The 17,948-nt window shown below is 39.1% G+C and overlaps 1 protein-coding gene across 1 annotated transcript in view; it reads right to left on the bottom strand.

Moving 5' to 3' along the window:
• Positions 1-6,239: 6,239 nt before the first annotated feature.
• SRP14 (signal recognition particle 14) overlaps positions 6,240-17,948 on the bottom strand; it is a 46,914-nt gene continuing 35,205 nt past the window's right edge. The window contains exons 2-5 of the mRNA XM_069208604.1: positions 11,956-12,028; positions 10,481-10,593; positions 7,789-7,821; positions 6,240-7,137 (exon numbers count right to left, since the gene is read on the bottom strand). Coding sequence (XP_069064705.1) covers positions 7,048-7,137; positions 7,789-7,821; positions 10,481-10,593; positions 11,956-12,028 — 309 coding nt within the window. The 3' untranslated portion in view covers positions 6,240-7,047. The remainder of the gene's footprint in view (positions 7,138-7,788; positions 7,822-10,480; positions 10,594-11,955; positions 12,029-17,948) is intronic.

Below are 17,948 nucleotides of genomic sequence, written 5' to 3'. Positions count from 1 at the left end.
TTGCAGGAATCCACAACATTCCTACCAACCAGCATTGCCCTACTTGCGCTGATTAAAAAACAAAACAAAAAAGCTGTGCCACTTGTGTGGCTGGGCCTAGAGTCAGAGACAGAACAGATCAAACCAATGACAATACAAGCCCCTTACATTAGGACTGCTATTGACCTCGGTTGCATCCGTTCCTGTCGCTGGCACAAGGCCCAACCACGCAAGTGACAGCATTTTCATCGGTAGAAGTGGGGCAATGTTAGGTAGTAGAAATTATGTGGATTCCTGCAGATTCTGCAAGTTTCCATCACAGAAATGAAATGTTTTAGTCATCGTTTGAGGTTTTCAGGGCATGGTCAGTAAGAAAGTGGTGTGGGATGCATGCAAAGCACACCACCTTGGAATCCCACGATGTCTTGTATTTAGAACCGTCAGAATCTGGTAGGTTTTTCCAGGTCACAGCCTACCCAAGCCCAAAAAGTGCAGCTGTTGACTATTGCAAGTGGGATAATACTGTGAATTAGTAAAACTCTCCTGGCACATTTATAAAAAATAAAAACAAACACACACACACACACACACACAATAAATATGGGTGATCTGCCACTGGGAGGAGGGCCAGCCGTTAAACAGAAAATGGTCATAATAATGCTCACATAATGGGGAGCCGCCCTTTCCAAAGAGGCTACCTGACATGTATTAGATCAAATTCCTGGTGTCTAGGGGTTTTCTGGTTTGGGGGCAGATTGTTAAAACAAAATGTCCGATCTGCCGTCGGGTGGGCAGAAAACAGCCAAAATAACCCCACCCCCAAATGGGTAGCGAGCGTTGCTCAAGAGGCAACTCCCAGACATATTTTTAAAAACTACCCCACCCAAGGAAAGATCGGGCTAAAAATATGTCCAATCTGCCCCCGGGGAAGGGGGCAGAAAACAGCCAAAATGTATCCCCAATAATGGGCAGCAACCCTCATCTATGAGGCCGCTCCCCGCAACTAAAAGAATGACCTGGTGTCTAGTGGAGTGGATTCATGCGTGGGGATTGCCCTCCTTCGGCGATCCCTAAGCAGGGATCAACTTGGGAAAGGTACCATTGGAAAAGTTTCCAAGATACCTCTACCGTGTGCATCGGTGTTAGGATGCCAAGATATGGCCCAAGCACTGAAGCAGCGAAAGTGAAATGAAACAATCAGCTCATTCCACTTTCAATTTAATGACATCAGAGCACCATGCGTGCTGACTATCGTTACATAAAAAAATAAACAAAATTAAAATGCCCTGAGAAGCTGGGGTAAGCTCTTCCCAGCTCCTGTATTTTTAAAAAGGAAAATCCTCTGCTGCATACAGCAGAGGAATTTCCTCACTTATGTGCAAGGACGGCTCAGAGCCGTCCCAGCACACAAGCGGTTAAAGAGTAAACTGTAAAATATTGCCTAAAAGCATAATGCACCAACCAGTAAAATCTGGTCACTCTGGACTGTGTCTAATTTAAAAGTTCAAGCCGATCGCGATGGAACATGTGTTGTATACAATCCCAGACTGATTGCACTGAAGTTTTGGGTCAAGAGTCTCGTTCAGGGGGGAAGATCACTGGGAGGAAGGAGAGTGTCCCTGGCAGTGGTCAGGTGGTGCAAGGACCAGGCCAGGTGTCGCGGACGAGTAGGTTGGTGCTTCATGTTGGCAGTCTACACGGGTGATCGTGCTTGCTGGGCGAAGATACGAACTTGCGGCAGCTCGATTTTCGGTGCGAGCAGCGCAGTTCTGGTGCAAACAGCCCCTTTATGGTCACGAAGAGCCCAAAGCTTGAATTTAAGAGCTGAAGAGCCATATCGAGGGTCCAGAATCTGAAAGGCACCTCTTGGGGGGCAGGAACCTGCTGAAGATGGGTTGAGGAGCTGTTGGGGAGACTATTATGTCCCATAGGCTCAGATTAGGAGTCCAGCAGCCTAGCCCTTTACGTCACTATGGATTTCTGGGTTCAAGATGGGTTGCAGGTTTAGTTATTCCTCCCCCAGGCAAGAGGGCAGGACAGTAAGGCAGCAGCTCCTTCACATTAGGAGTCCAGCAGAGTGGCAGTCCTTTTAGCAGAGTGGCAGTCCTTCCTGGAAGGCAGAATATCCACAGTTCCAGAAGTGTACTGAAGTGGTGGTGTCCAAGGTCCCCCTGAGGCAGAAGCTTCTAGAGGCATGTATTTGAAGCACACAGATGTCCTGCCTTCCTGGTGTGGAAACAAGACAAAGCCTATTCAGTTGTAAGTGGCGTTGGGGCCAGTGCCTCTCTCCCATAAGGCCAGTGACAGCCCATCCAATCAAAACTAAGCTCCCATTTTGTGTGGCTGTCTAGGAGGAATACAGAAAACCCAACTGCTCATCTACACCCAGTCATGTGACCAGAGAGTCTTCTTGCACCAAATGGCTAAGGCAAGAAAATGCCAGTTTTTTCAAAGTGGCATTTTCAAAATTGTAATTTAAAATCCAACCTCGCCATAAGTTAGGATTTTAAATTGGGATCCCAGAAACTTCAAACAGGAACCAGTTATCTCTTCCTATTTGAAAAGTACACTTATAAAATGTAATAAGGCAACTCTAATGATAGGCTATGGGAGAGCTAGATCTTGCAGTACTGAAAAATAAAAGTAAGAGTTTTTCACTACCAGGACATGTAAAACTTAAAATGTCCAACTTTTTTAATTTGTCTATGGCCTACACTAGGGGTGACTAAATTGTATAAAAAATGATGGTTTGGGCTTGGCAAAAGGGTTTATTTTTGCCTGCTTGAACTGGGATTTAAAATTGCACACAGGCTCTGCAGTGGCAGGTGTGAGATGTTTAAATGACTACTGAAATAGGTAGCACAATCAGTGCTGCAGGATCATTAGAAGAATTTAATTTACAGGCACTGGGCACATCTAGTGCACTTTACTAGGGACTTAAGTAAATTAAATATGCCAATTGGGTAAAGCCAATGTCACCATGTTTTAAGGAGAGAGCACAAGCAGTTTAGCACTGATTAACAATGGTAAAGTGCACAGAATCCCAAGTCCAATAAAAAGAAAAATCAGCAAAAATAGGAGTGAAGGCAAAATGCTTGGGGATGACCTTGCAGAGATGGCCAGGTCCAACATGTATTAGTTTATTTGATGGTGTTGACTGAGGGAGTGCCTGACGTGGAGGGATTCTGGGGAGGATGGGGAATGGAAGGAGTTACGTTTCCAGACAAGATGGACATTAATCCCATCTCACACAAACTTTGGTAGTGAATTAGAAAATGTGCGTGCTGGTGAACTCTAGGTGCTAAGTAGCCAGCTATCTCCCCATCTTCTGTGAAAATAAGGCATTTTCCACTCGTCAGCAAATTTTCCCAGCATTTGCTGGGGGAGGAGTGTGTATGTCTGACACATACATCCCCGTACAGAACATACAGAGAACAGGGTCCACAGAGTATGCTTAAAAAAAAATGGATAAATGGCAAAGAGAGCAATATGATGATCACGTCATAGCAATACAATTATGAATTCAAAGACTTGTGGACATTAGCAAACTTGGGATGAATTATTTTTCTGATTGCTATACATCTGTTTAAAGAGCACAATTTAGTAAACTTCTCAAACACGTACGGACTTCCAAGCAAAAAGAAAAAAACAAAAAGGTAACAAGAATGAAATTTTAAAAAAAAATGTATTTTTTAACAGCTCTTATAATTTTTCTGCCCCTTGACAAATCAGCAAGAAAGTTTCCAGTATACTCCAAAAACAATGGTGTTTTTCTTTTTAACAGTTTGTACATGTTATAATTGGGGTTACAGGTAACAGAATTGTCAATTCAAATATGGAAATGAAAGCCACTGCTTAACTTTTGTTTTCCTAGTCTCAGGCATTCAAGTCCTCAATGAGGAGATTTGTTCAGTCTCACATATATAGTTAAATATTCTTCTTGGCCTTTCCTAAATAATAACATTTAATGGAAAAAAAACAGTAAAGTTAAATTCTCAGTATCACAAATGAAATTGTTTTTTCGATCCAAATGCCAGTTTTAGAAATCATCTTGCAGAATGTGTAGTGCCGACTTTCAATATGGGCCCATTACTTCTACTGGTAATCATCTGATATTAGTAAAATTTGTTAATCATCTAAGAAGCCTATCTTTGGGGAATTAAAAATGCCTCACTCAATTGAGACTTCAGTAGCATGACCCAAACAGAAGCAGAGGCTAATCCAAAGGTAGGTGTTACATCTGCTCAAAATAAGCATATAATTCCCTGTTAAAGAGACACTTCCATACTGCTGCTGAAACATGGTCTTCTTGTAGGGAAGAGCAACATTTATTTTCCTGCCCAGTTCTGACTGTGGAAATTGAGAGCACAGAGTGTTCAGAGAAGGAAAACAGATAAATAAAATAAAATAAAGTATCATAATTTCAATGTTTTACTTTAAAATGCTTTTAGTGCATAGCCTGGTGAAATGTAGTGAATAAAAAAGCCCTTTGTATACAACTAAACAAAAGAGGTCTGATTGAATTCACAAGTTGCATTGTTGAAAACTGTTTTTTGCAAATATCTGTTGTCCACCATCCCTGGCCAATTACACCAATGTGAATGTGTTTATACTCTTAGTACGACATTCATACATCTTAATATTCTATTATCATTCACATTTGTGTGAGCTCTGCCGCAGTACTCCTTCCATTAATTGGTGATCAACTTTGAAAGTAAAATAAACATTTATTTTTCTCCAAAACAGAAGTGTTTAATATAAGACTAGGATAGAATTGCTTGGTGCTTTGCCAAGAATGCTCCTATATTAATCATACGATAAATCTGTACTTAATAAACCAAATAAATAGTATACTGTACTGCCTACTGAACTGTGGACCGAGGATCATACATAAGATTGTGCAAGCATTATCAATCGCCAGCCTAGAAATCAAACTCATTGGTAATATGGGTATGTATACACATACAACAAAACAAGCGGCGGTCATTTCTAAAACATAATGCATAATTTATTTTATTGATTGTCTTCGATGGTACTCATGTGAATGTGAAAACTAAAACATTAATTCATTTGTATACTGACATTTGGAAAATGGGAAAAATACTCAAGTTTCTTATGTCTGAAAGGCACATGACTCAGAGAGATTATATGCGAGACAGAGGAATATATACGAGTCCAATGCCAGTAGTGAAAAGACAAATATGGACCTACACAAACTGTTGCCAGCATTCAAACCACCAGTCAATTTTATAATCAAAGGGAAGGATTTCCTTAGCAAACAATTAAAAAAATCTAGAGATTGAATAATACATGAAGAGTTTATCTTTTACTTCTACTTAAAATGACCAATGTCGGACCATGGACAGGATAGCATAATTTAACAGTAAGAATTCAAAAACTCTACATCAATTAAGCCAAGTTATAGACATTATTCCCCCTGAAAGCCTTGACTATAAATAGGTCATTAATCGACAAGCCATACTCAAAAAAGCCATTCAACCCTGTTCCAATAGTCAGCAAAAGAAAAACAAAAAGAAAAATAAATTAAACGAGAAGTTGAAAGGCTCCTGCTGTACCACCACCTTCATGATGTTCTGAAACGCCCTGAACAAGACTTCAAAGGGGACTAGCACAACCCTAGTAGAAAGAGTAGTATCCACTGTGAAGAACGTGGGTAAGTTAAAGAAAGCACATACAATAAGAGGGCAGGAGGAGCATGATCAGCTTTTCAACTAACACTGCAATGGAAAATGTTGAAATAGGCACTTGCCAGCAGTCACCTGAGATAGCAGGAACAAGCTCCAGGCAGACAAGCATGTGTAATGTAGTCTGCGTACTGTTTTCTGCTCATATTTTCCTGTTTTAATATACAATGGTTTTGTAAAATAGTTCATCAATATGCCAACCACAGACAAAATGTTTGAGTTGGGAATAGGAGAGAAATTTGTAAATGTAAAGCACATCGTGTGGAATTATTTCCCCTATGAAGATGTTTATTACAATACCATTAAAAACTTGTAAAACCAAGTTTACAGTAGATGGCAAGCAAAGGCAAATAAAAAAAAACTCTTCACTGTGGTCAACTTTAAAAAATACTCCAACTGAACAATGCTTAGATTTCACAAAGTGACAAATAAGATTTTAATGGCTATGTGTAATACAATTTAGAATTAGCATGGTCTGTTTTGCTGCTACTATTGTCAGGCAACATCAGTGGCATGCACAAATGGCGTGGTAAGCATTGCAATACCAGAAAATACTTACTTTGTTCAAACGTTTATTTCATAAGTTTTTTTTGTTTAAGTGGACAAACTGTAATACAAAAACAACATGATCCTGCAGTCGAACCCAGCAAATGCCACCAAATAAAGTTAAATTAATGTTATTAAATAATAAGTCTTCGCCACACAAAAACTTGGTAAAATTACTATGTGCTTGAAAACTGTTAAGCAAATGTGTGCGATAAGTCACAGCAATATGTTTGTTGTATTTTTGTTTTTAATAACCGCGTGGCAACAAATTTCTTCAACCATTTAGATTTAAACATCAAAAGGAAAACAAAACGTTTGTGCTCAAAGTGTCTTGTTGACATATTTCATTTTTGGAAATAATTTTATGTCAATAAGATAAACTGTGGGTACAACTGGAAGACTGTCTTGCTGGTTACTTTTAATTATTTGTCTTCTTACCAATTCCATTGCTCTGGTGGCCCCCCCCCCCCAAAAAAAAAAATATATATATATCACTGCTCCTCCAACAAAGATGTTATTTCTTTGGCCAACTGCAAAAGAGATTTTGGAAACTGCAGCAACATTAGACCTTTGCGAATCTTAAGTAACAAGCAATGTTTCTGGAGACTTTACTCAGTATGGTGTCTCAGTTGGTAATGAAAAAAAACACCAGATAAAAACTAATGTTTAAAAAAAATAATGGCCATGGTCACTAAAGTAAAAGTAGGTGGATACTGTATAGCGTTGAACATTTAAAAAAAAAAAGAGAAAAAAAAAAAAAAAGGGGGATGGGTGTGGTCTGGTCCATCTCCAAAATGCCAAATATCAGTCCAGTTCATTATTGAGTTGCTTTGCTTTTCTTGCTTTTGCTCTTTTTGTCTTTCTTCTTTAAGCCATCCATGTTTGCTCGCAAAAGATTTGAATACGCCTGCAACAAAAATAAATATTTACACACTATTCTATTGAATTAAGTGAAAGGCAAAAATATCCAGTTACACACTAAACAAGGCAATGGGCTATCATACAGATAGTAAAGAGCTTTTAACATTAAAATTCCTAAGGCCATCCTTTGTGTTTCAAATCAGTAAGTTACATTATATTTAACTAAGCATGTAAGGTTGGATTTAGAAACAAAGGTACCAGGTTTCGCTGAAGCATAACACCCACAACATTAAACGTCAAAAAGGCTCCCTCTAAAAAAAAAAAAAATAATCACAAATCTACAATAATGTTAATCAAAGTCATATTTTCTGAAAACCTGATGTGATGCAAGTGTTAAAACGGAGTTAGATCTAGGCAACATACAGTTCTCACTGACATAGTACCCATGGTTATCTTAAACTGTACAGTCACCAACAGTACAAGCTAAACTTAGGACAAAGGCTATTTGTATGCCAATTGTCTGGCGTTACATCTGTATACATTACAGTTTATTGAGCCAAATATAAACTAAACAATCAATTACCTTCATATTCTGTAGTTGACTGGCTAGTAGCCATAGACTAACAAAAACACTTGTTTTTTTTAATGAATAATACAATAACTATAGAATGAGTTGGTTAATGGCACTGTAACTCACCATTTGGAATTTATTCACTTCTTTGGAACTTACCTGTAGAAAAAAATAAAACTATTATATACAAGTCACTTACAAAAGATTTTAGCCTTCATAATTAGTCTGAAATTACCTAGATCGGGAACATGTAAACATCAAACTTGCAATTTCATTACACGCATACAGCGCAGTTTTACAGGAACTATACCACATACCAGTTTTGTGACATTGTTTGCCTGTTCCAGTTATGAAAATTATGCTTCTTTTTTAGCTCCATTCACAACAAATAAATCAATATAACATGTACTTGCAAAACAAAACACATTTCCCTGACAGCCAGCGAAAGACTACAGAACACAAAAGCCGATACCCAGCAGCTAGCTATTGACCCCAATTCATTCATATGCTGTTATTTGGAACTATTAGAATAGCCTTTGCCAATGACCTTACTGGGTTTCTAATCTTATATGAAGTGTTAACTGCTGCGATGAATCACGTTTGTTCTGGTTACTGGGTTTGTGGGTGGGAGGAAGCTCAGTTATAGACTGAATTCCAATACTTTCAGCCGGAGCTTGATGTATTTAGTACATTGCACACATATTTAATATACACAGTACGATCTTAATACGCTTACCTCCTTATAGACCAGATACCGACTGAGGAGTGTGTTTCACATAAGCTTTATTCGGCCAACAGACCATCAAAGCAATACAATACAATACAATATAATATAATAATATAAACCATAATGTCATAGAAAAATTTAAAAAAAGAATGATCCATGTTTGCCCGTCTTAAAACAATTTCAACTCATTGTAAATAAAAAGTGCGTATGCGCCATGCTGTTGCTAAAAACTTACTTACTGCGTAAATTGTCACATTTGAATTGTGGCTTTTTAAGATCCGCAAAGCTAAAAAACATTTCCTTAAATTCAATTCCCTACAGATTTTATATATCCATTTAAACCTTGGGATTGAATAGGCGGGACAAAAAAACATAAAATGTTCTACTGTTTCGGAAGGAATGCCACATACAGGACAGGTATCAGAGCTTGACTTAGGTCCCCATCTGCTCGTTAAGGCCTTCAGGGGTAATGTTCCAAATCGAAATCTGGCATACAAACTTTTGCCTAACAAATCAGGTATTGTATCTAAGTATGGTTCAAACTCAGGGTACCATTTAAAATCAATAAACGAGTTAGTTAAATGACCATTCGATTTCTGAGAAATGTAATTATTACATATGTGGGACCAGTAAGCTCTCTTCAATACTTTTACATGGGGCTTCACAAGTTGCTGGGGATTCTCCCAGAAGTTCCTCAGTCCTAGCATGCAAAACCAACTAGATACGTGTTTGATCCATGGTATGGACATGGAGTTAGAGGTTTTTAACAATTCTAATAGGGAAGACTTATATATAGCCAGTTCAGGAACTACCCAAAGCCTCACCCAATATAGTAGGGGCCGTAAGATAATCAAATCGGCTATACGTTTAAGCCCTAGATCTAAAAAAAGGGGGGTTAATGGGGTGCTAGTGGGACAAGCACATAGAGCCCGAGCAAAGCTATTCTCAATTTTAGTTATCCTACTGCTATCTGTCATGCCCCAAATCTCTGCACCATAAACAGCAGCACCCTGTGCCTTGGCCACATAAATCTTAACTGCTGGAGACACAACTTTAGCGATCGTATTCCTGTAAAGGCGTAATATGGATGCTGCCCGATGTTGCAAAAGCCCGCCACTCTTACCGACTTGTTCGTCCCAGAGGAGTGAGTCTGTAAGCCTCACACCCAAGTAGTCGATAGAGCTAACCTGGTCCAAAATAGCTCCATCTAACCTGATCGTACACTTCTTACGAGAGCCAGAGCGAAGCACCATCAATTTTGTTTTCTTCGAGTTCAGCTCTAAACCAAAATTCCAGCAGAATGATTTAAATCTATCCACAAGAATTTGCAGCCCCATAGGGGTCTTTGAGATCAATAGAGAATCATCCGCAAAAAGAAGAATTGGGATTTTCTGATTGCCTAAGCTGGGAGCATCATTCTGGCATGTCATGAGTTCTTGGACCACCTCGTTAATGAATAAAGAAAACAAAAGTGGCGCTAGGACACATCCCTGACGAACACCTCTTTTAATGGGAAACTTGTTAGTCAGTTCGCCTTGGTTACCCCATCTTACTTGAGCGTATGTGCCTTCATGCATACGTGTTAATAAATGAATGATATCAGATGGTGCCCCTCTTTTGTGTAGCACTCCCCAAAGCTTGTCTCTAGGGACCAGGTCAAAGGCAGAGCGCAGGTCTACAAAAGTGACATATAGTGTTTGCTTTGCCAAGACTACATATTTCCAGTGTAGCACGGTCAACCTAAATACCTGGTCAACCGTGCTAACTCTAGAGCGGAGCCCCGACTGAGGAGTACTATAACCGGGCCTTTGGAGTCACAAGTAATGCCTCCCTCCTAGTCCACCTGGCATGGGAGATCGCATCAGCAACCACAAATCTGGCAGAAGAGCCAGCTAATGTAATAATATTTGATGTTAAGTTTTTCACATCATTTGAGTAAGCAAAAACATAGGGTAAAAAGTTATGTTTTCAATGGCCACATACTTTTAACGTTAATACATTATAACATTTAATTCAACCACATGCAAACATCAAGCATACAGTAACATACAGGTAGCTAAAAACGAATTTCCCACATCGATTTTTACTTACCACTGTACTAATCTTCTTCTTGCCATCGGTAGCTCTCAAAAGACATTTATTATCTGCAGGCTCAAAATTTTCTATATGACCTTTTTTTGGAATGGGTCTTGTACGTCCATCATCTTTACATGAAAGAAAAAGGACAAAATAATGACTGCCCTAGAAATTCCTCAAATAGTTCTATTTTTGTTTTATTTATATTTTTTTTATATAGCACTATTTAGCATGCGAGTGGTCACAATGTTCTGAAGTTACCCGTAAGGATAAACACTTAACTGTGCACAGGGTAGAAGTGATGGGAGGTTTGGTACAATTAGGCTTGACAACAAAATGACCTGGCTAAGAACAGGAGCTGAAAACTTATCAATTATAGAAATCACATTGACAAAGACTACTCCAAACTCCGTGCATTTAGAAAAAAAGGACAATGAGCTCTTGGATGGAGACCAGGGACAGATGAGGAATTGAACTGTGAATCGAAGCTTATATTTCAGATTTAAGGAATTATCCTTTGATAGCCTAGCAACAACCGGTCATCACACAGTTCTTTAATGGGGCCAAAAGGCCTTTGAACCCCTCTTTTAAAAAACTAAATAAAGCATGTGGGTTTTCTTTTCAGTGCTAATTTCACTGCTCCCATGTTAACAATGTGACAAAAGGCGCAAACACTACCCTTCATTTCATAAAACTTCCTCCCACTTTTCCATACGGACTATCGAGTCTAACTGAATAGAACACTCATTCTGGCTGGTACTTACTTCATCACAATTTCCTCTGGTCTCTGTACCAAATTTATTGCCATGCTCTAAAGGCTTGAGAATCAATCAGAGAAGATGTACCTCACCTTCCTAAGTGGAGTCACCTAAAACACGCTGTAAGCAACGAACTGGCTCAGAGTAGATATTAATCAGATTTAGGTATTTTGCATCATTCATGATGCAATGATGAAGAGAGAGATGTACAGCAAAGGACAAAATTGAATACCAATGGTCATCAGGGTCTTAGGTGAATATCAGCTCAGGATGGGTTGTAAATGAGGTGAGCATGTCGTAGTGGGCAGAATCAATGCTGAAATTAGTTGCACATTTTACCTGTCGATTCAACCAAGCTACCATTTCGCATGAGGGTGAAGCTTGCATAGCATGCAGATAGGATGGCTCACATTTTGCAGACAAAATACTTAATTATAAATATAGGCAAAAAATGACTGGTGAAGCTGACCTGACTATGGTACATGGTCAATGTCTTGAAAAGCTAGTTGGCAAAGAAGACAGATATTAATATTTGTGTACAGCCCCGTTTATTGTTTGGTGGCAAGTGTACACCTTCCACTGCATTTTATTTTTGCTTCAAGACTATGTACTGCACCAGCTCAAATATTAAAAAAAAGACAGTTGTTTTAATTGGTTACAGTTAGGTTAACATCGCGTACAAGTCTAAATACAAAGGATCTGAACATTTTAGATCAGGGAGTTTTTACTTACATTTCTTCAGGGTGATGTAAACGCTACCTGAGGTCCGACATTTCTGGAACAGTCTTGTTAGTTCAGTCAGAAACTGCAGGCAAACAAAGATCTAGTTAGGAGATTGCGTTTAAACCAATCCCTACATATAGGAGTCAGCTTTTAACGTATAAAATACTTTAGCCTACAAAAGCGACTAACCTACTTCACATAACTTTTCCCACATTTATCAGGACAGATCCTGCACTGGTTTGAGTGTTGCACCTACAAATTTAGTTTATCAGTCACCGCCCTATTTCCGTTAGGTAGCCTTTTTCCCCATGAAAAAAACCCCCAAAAGACTGGACTATGGAGCACGCTCTTTAGCTAGACACTAGAGAAACTGGGGTGACGCAGTGACACCATGGTATGACCCACCATCACCACCATTTCAGTCCAACTCCTTTATTACCAACCAATGCCTTGTTTTTTATAGTAGTTTGTAGTTTAATTTCCTAGATCGCTTCCCATTGAATACTCCAGCCAGACTAAATTTAGTATGTAGTACCTGAAGAGGAGATGAACACTTCTGTAATCCAAAGAGAAGACCAATGTAGCAGCAGGAGAAGTCACCCAACATTTTATCAAACTACAAAACAGCTTCTTTCGTCCTTTAGAAGAGGTAAACATTTATGAAGTGAATGTGTTGGTTTTGGAAATGGCCCTTTCTGCAGGGTTTCCCCTGTCCTTTTGGCTTCTGACCCGTTTTGATCCTGTGCTGAATTTCGTTTTTTGCTGGCTTTAGGACTCTGGGCACTTTACCACTGCCATCCAGTGCTAATGTGCAAGGGATTTCTGTCTAAATAGTACTGATGATTAATTTACCCACGGCTGCATATTTGATTTACTAGTAAGTCCCTACTAACATGCACTATGTGTGCCCAGGGCCTGTAAACCAAATGATACTAGTGGGCCTGCAGCACTGATTGTGCCTCCCACTTGAGTAGCCCTGTAAACATATCTCAGACCACCCATGGTCAAGATGCAGTTATTTAAAAAGGTATGACATGTACTGGTTGTTTTACATGTCCTGCCAGTGAAATACTGAAATCGTTTTTCACTATTACAAGTCCTATTTCTCCTGTAGGTTAACATGGGGATTGCCTTGAAATATCTTTCAAGTGAAATTTCTACTTGGGATCAGCTAGCAATCTGAGGTTTGGTGTCTCCGAACTCACAATTTAAAAATACATAATTAGGTGAAATTGGAATTTAAAGTGCAAGTATGAAAGTGCCACTTTTAGAAAGCGCAGAGCTCGAAAACAATCTATGCGACCACTCGCTATGGCAGGCTTTATTTTATGAGGTTGAGCTATTTTTAGATTCCATTCGACCCTTCTGGCAAGTGGACAAAGAACAGGTGTTCTGTTCAGTCAGAAACTGAATTAGCAAATAAGATGCCTTTAAATCTTATTCTTGTCACATTTGCTCTGTGTTCAGAGATAGAGGTCAAAAGTTAGTTTGTCTCCTTGCAGTGCAAATACTTTTCTTTGTGACTGCAGAGTTCCAGGATTTTGTAAGGTGAACTGTCTGACCTATGTGAAATGAAAGACTTTTGGTATCAGGTGTTTCCTAACACACAATATTTATATAACTAAGTCAACTTTACAAACATATCAAAATATATTTCAGTAGCTGTGAAAGACCTTTTTTTTTATGGTGTGATGAAAAAATATTTTAATAGGATGAAAAAAAGTCAAAAACACTACTTGGGGATGTGCAAATGATGAATATTATCTGAAACTCAATTTTCAGAGATTATTATTAATACACTATATATTATTATCAGTAAAGCTGCAAGTCAGTGGGAAGGTTTTTGGACATTTCTTGGAAATTTACTGTCTGTAAATGACAGTGTGCTACCACATCATGCTTTAGTGATATATTTATTACAAGTGAGTCTTTAAACAAACTGAGAAACAATCCTTCCCTGATGGCAAAGCTATTAGTAAACTAATTTATGCATGGATCATGACCCCATATGTGGGCTAGATTTATTATACATGGAGCAAAGGTTTAGTGTATCTAATCAAACAAAAGAGGATTTTTTTAAAAATAATTCACAGCAGAAATGCTGAACTGGCAAGTTTGAAGGTGCACTTATGTGAGAAAGAAGAACAAGGAGGAGACTGCAAAATAAAATATTTGCTTAGGGACACACAATTTGTGACCTGTTTCCGAGTCAAGTAAATTACACTTAGGTCGAGTAGATTATTCGAGATACTCAACCTGCAGGTGTAGTAACGTTTTTGTGATGTTTTGAGGCCCGAAGAGGGCATTTTATTGCTTAACCATTCCGTGCCTCTGCCTGTATGTGGAATAAAAGACTGGTTCAGGATGACAGTTGGGCTATTTGTGAATTCACTCTAGACAGTCACACAAAGGGAGCTGACGTGTGTCCTGCATATCCTGATGGGTCTTCCTTAGCTAGAGCGGTGGGAGGAGATGACACTTGTACCTGAAGGGGGATGTGTCTGTACCTACACAAAGCAGTCTCCAACCTCCTGCAGTGTGTCTGGAGCCAGGGCAGTGAATGGCTGGGAAGTGTGCACGAAAAATACTTTCCTTTGAAGTTTACCTACTTCAAAGGCAGAAATGAGTACAAGCACTGGATCTCTGAGACCACAACTTTAGAATCCTTCTGGACTGAGGACATTCTGCCAGGAAGAACAGCTAGATGCTGCTTTGCTGTGCTGGCCTGCTGCTTCCATCGTGGGAGTGAAAGAACAAGACTTTCCTTTCTACATCCTGCTTCCAAAGGTTCTCCAAGGGTTTGAACTGAGCTTGCCTCCTGTTGTGAAGTCTCAGGGACAGGAAAGACTTCATATGCCAGCACCTGGGCTCTCTTGCTGAGAGACCGGACTCTCCAAGTGGTGGCAAATCCAGTTCCTGGGCCCTTGACATTAAATTATGGTGCAACCCAGAAGAAACCAAGTAAATCAACTCCAGAGTGACTTCGAAACTGGTGCCGCTGTCAGACTCCACACCACTGCGCCTGCACTGGAGCTGTGATCCCTTGCTGAGTGCAACGATCGGGACTTAAATCGCAGGCCCGACGCCACTGCAGCACCTTCGAAGTCCCGCCACAGCACCTGTGGCCCCTTGGTGTGATTGCGACACCACACAGTCAATGCCTCCCATCTTGAACTGCTGTATTCATCAAACCTGCTGGATCGTAAGGAACAGACGCCTCGCCACCGAATCACCTCCCTTGCAACCATAAGGAACAAACACCTCTCCTCCCCTGCCTAGCAGTAAGGAACCAATGTCTCATCTCCCAAGTTGCAGTAAGGAACCAACACCTCACCTGCTACAGGATCACCTCATCTCCCCGACTCCGTGCAACATCTTTATTTCCTTGTGTTCCAAGGTACTGTACTTTGGGTCCGTGCAATCCTATGACCGGACCGCACCCCCTCGCGAGTGGCTTTGGATTGTTGGGAACGACTTCATCAAGGCGCTGTGATAGAAACACAATAGCTCCAACTGGTGCTAAGTGCTTTTCTGAGATTTAATCTTTAATAAGTCATATCTCTACTTGTGTATGTTGGATTTTTGTTGTTTTGGTCTTGTTTTACTGAGATAAATATTGGCTTTTTTTTTCTCTAAAGTGCGTGTGTGTCTGTATATATATATATAAATATATATATATACACACACACACACACACACACACACACATATGCACACACACACACACACACAAATACTTTACAGATTGACTCTGAGATAAACCTGTCTGCTCGCGCCAAGCTACCAAATGGGTGAACAGGTGTTAACTTAGCTATGTGGCTCCCTTTCTTTGACTAGAGTGAGGGCCCCTACTTGGGCAGGGTACAAAGCATTGACAACTAGAGATCCTATTTCTAACAGCTTGTAAGAATGACTGCAAATTTAGCACCCTTATAGTCCCTTCATACAATCGCTCAATCATCCAGTAAAATATTACTGAGCATATGTACAGATTGTCACAAATTATACACAGATAACATTTAGAACGCAAATCTGTATACAATTAATCAACTCATGCCAGGATAATTTCATGTTGATTAAAGATACTCAGATGGCTAATGTGAACACTACTGTGTTGCTATAAAGGTAATGAAAGTAGTAGTTAAAGTAAAACAAAAAAAACCTTAAGGGGCTGTTTACAAAAGGAACTTGTAAGTTCCCTCTTACAATCTTAATAACCAATGCTTTGGATCATTTATTAAATCAGAGAGTAAAGTTACTTAAAAGTTTAGACTAGCACGTCTGGGGGTGGAGCCAAATTTAAGAGTGCAAATTACTACAGACAAAAAACAAACAAGTCCAGCACGACAAATGTCTAACCACTGGTGTTGCAAACCCCACCCATACAAAATAATGGAGGTAGGTAAAATAAAACCCCATGAAAATATTTTTTCACTAAATTAAATTTAATGTTGAAACAAATACTAAAAATAAAACATTTATTGTGAGGCTTCCCCATTGAAAAGATAGGAAAAATGAAGGTGGTGGTGATTTACACAAACGTGTGCGGGTAGAATTTTGTAATACGTTTAGTAGTACTTCTAAACATACAACAAAATGTATTACTATGTTTAGTAGTAATACAAGATGCAGTTTGTGAATAGGTTCTGTAGGTATTACACATCAATGGAGGGCCATGTAGTTCTGCTAAAGCACAGTAAATCTATTTTACAAAGAAACAGGAGCATGTCATGATTGATATTGACAGAATCAAAAAAATGCCTGCACTATATATATATATATATATTTTTTTTTTTTTAATACAGTTGCCTCTGTCGTGCCACTGGCAAACTGGAGGATTTGGGAACCAATTTGAGTAATTTTCTTGATTCTACCTGCTCCTATAGTGTTCTAATTGAATATTAGGGATGCCACCATAAAATGACTTCCAATGCATTCTTTTATTATTCAAATTGCATAATGAATTAATCTTCATTAATTAATTTTCATTTGGCTTTACACTTCTCTACTCATTTTGAGAAAGAAACTTGCCTTTCTCAGTTGAAATAAAACCTTGAAACAAAATACTGCCTACAATTCAGAATATAAGCCTTACTTTCATCATTATTATCATCTTACCAGTCTCATTTGCATCTTAAAGATCATACCACAGTCTCTGCGAGAACACTCACAAATAGTTCTAGTTACATTCATACTATCTATGATACTGTCATTTACTCTCTTTTAGCACCAACCTACTACAGGTCTTTGACTTATCACTTGCTTGTCTTTCCAAGTAAATCCTACCCATGAGAAGTTCCCCCTCTATTCAGACATGCAGTATAGGCTTTCATTCTTTAATGTTTTTAACTTACCTCGCACATAACTTGATGATTTTCAATCTTCATTCAAACCATTTGGAATTGTGGCATTTAGAATATGTAGCTAACCAACCTTCTTTTTCTAAAAGATTCTTAATTTCACCCCATTTGAGCTGGTTTCTCAATTACTTCAGGTTCCTAAATGAGTAATAGTGCTGGCCTATGACCAGTTCGGTAAAGTGTTTCCCCAATGAAAATTTCAAAACCTTTAGTGGATTTGTTTATTAATTCTTGTTTTACTGCACACAATCTATCCCACATAGACTTTCCCACGTGGGCATTTTATGAACTATACCACATTCATTATTTCACACTCTGCATTACAAAATGAACATTATGAACATGGGAAACTTCCTCTTTGAATCATCTCTCCAGTTAAGAAAACGGAGGACGAGTATATTGTATCAGGTCTCTGGATTGAGTATGGAAGATCCAGTTTGGAGATAGGTCAGAGGAGTAGAAGGAGGACCTAGGCAGCGCTTGCAGTGGAATGTCAATGGCTTAAACAACAAGATAAAGCAGGGGACAGTGATGCAATATGTTAGCTATAAAGCCCCAGATGTTCTATTCCTACAAGAGACACACTTATAGGGAATGCAGTGTCAATTCCTGGGGTGCCAAGGACACTGGAGGGTGTTCCAC

Source organism: Pleurodeles waltl, chromosome 9, assembly GCF_031143425.1.
Source record: "Pleurodeles waltl isolate 20211129_DDA chromosome 9, aPleWal1.hap1.20221129, whole genome shotgun sequence".
In the NCBI taxonomy this organism is placed as follows: domain Eukaryota; kingdom Metazoa; phylum Chordata; class Amphibia; order Caudata; family Salamandridae; genus Pleurodeles; species Pleurodeles waltl.
The sequence above is the reverse complement of the archived record's forward strand: the minus strand, read 5'-3'. Positions and strand labels throughout refer to the sequence as shown.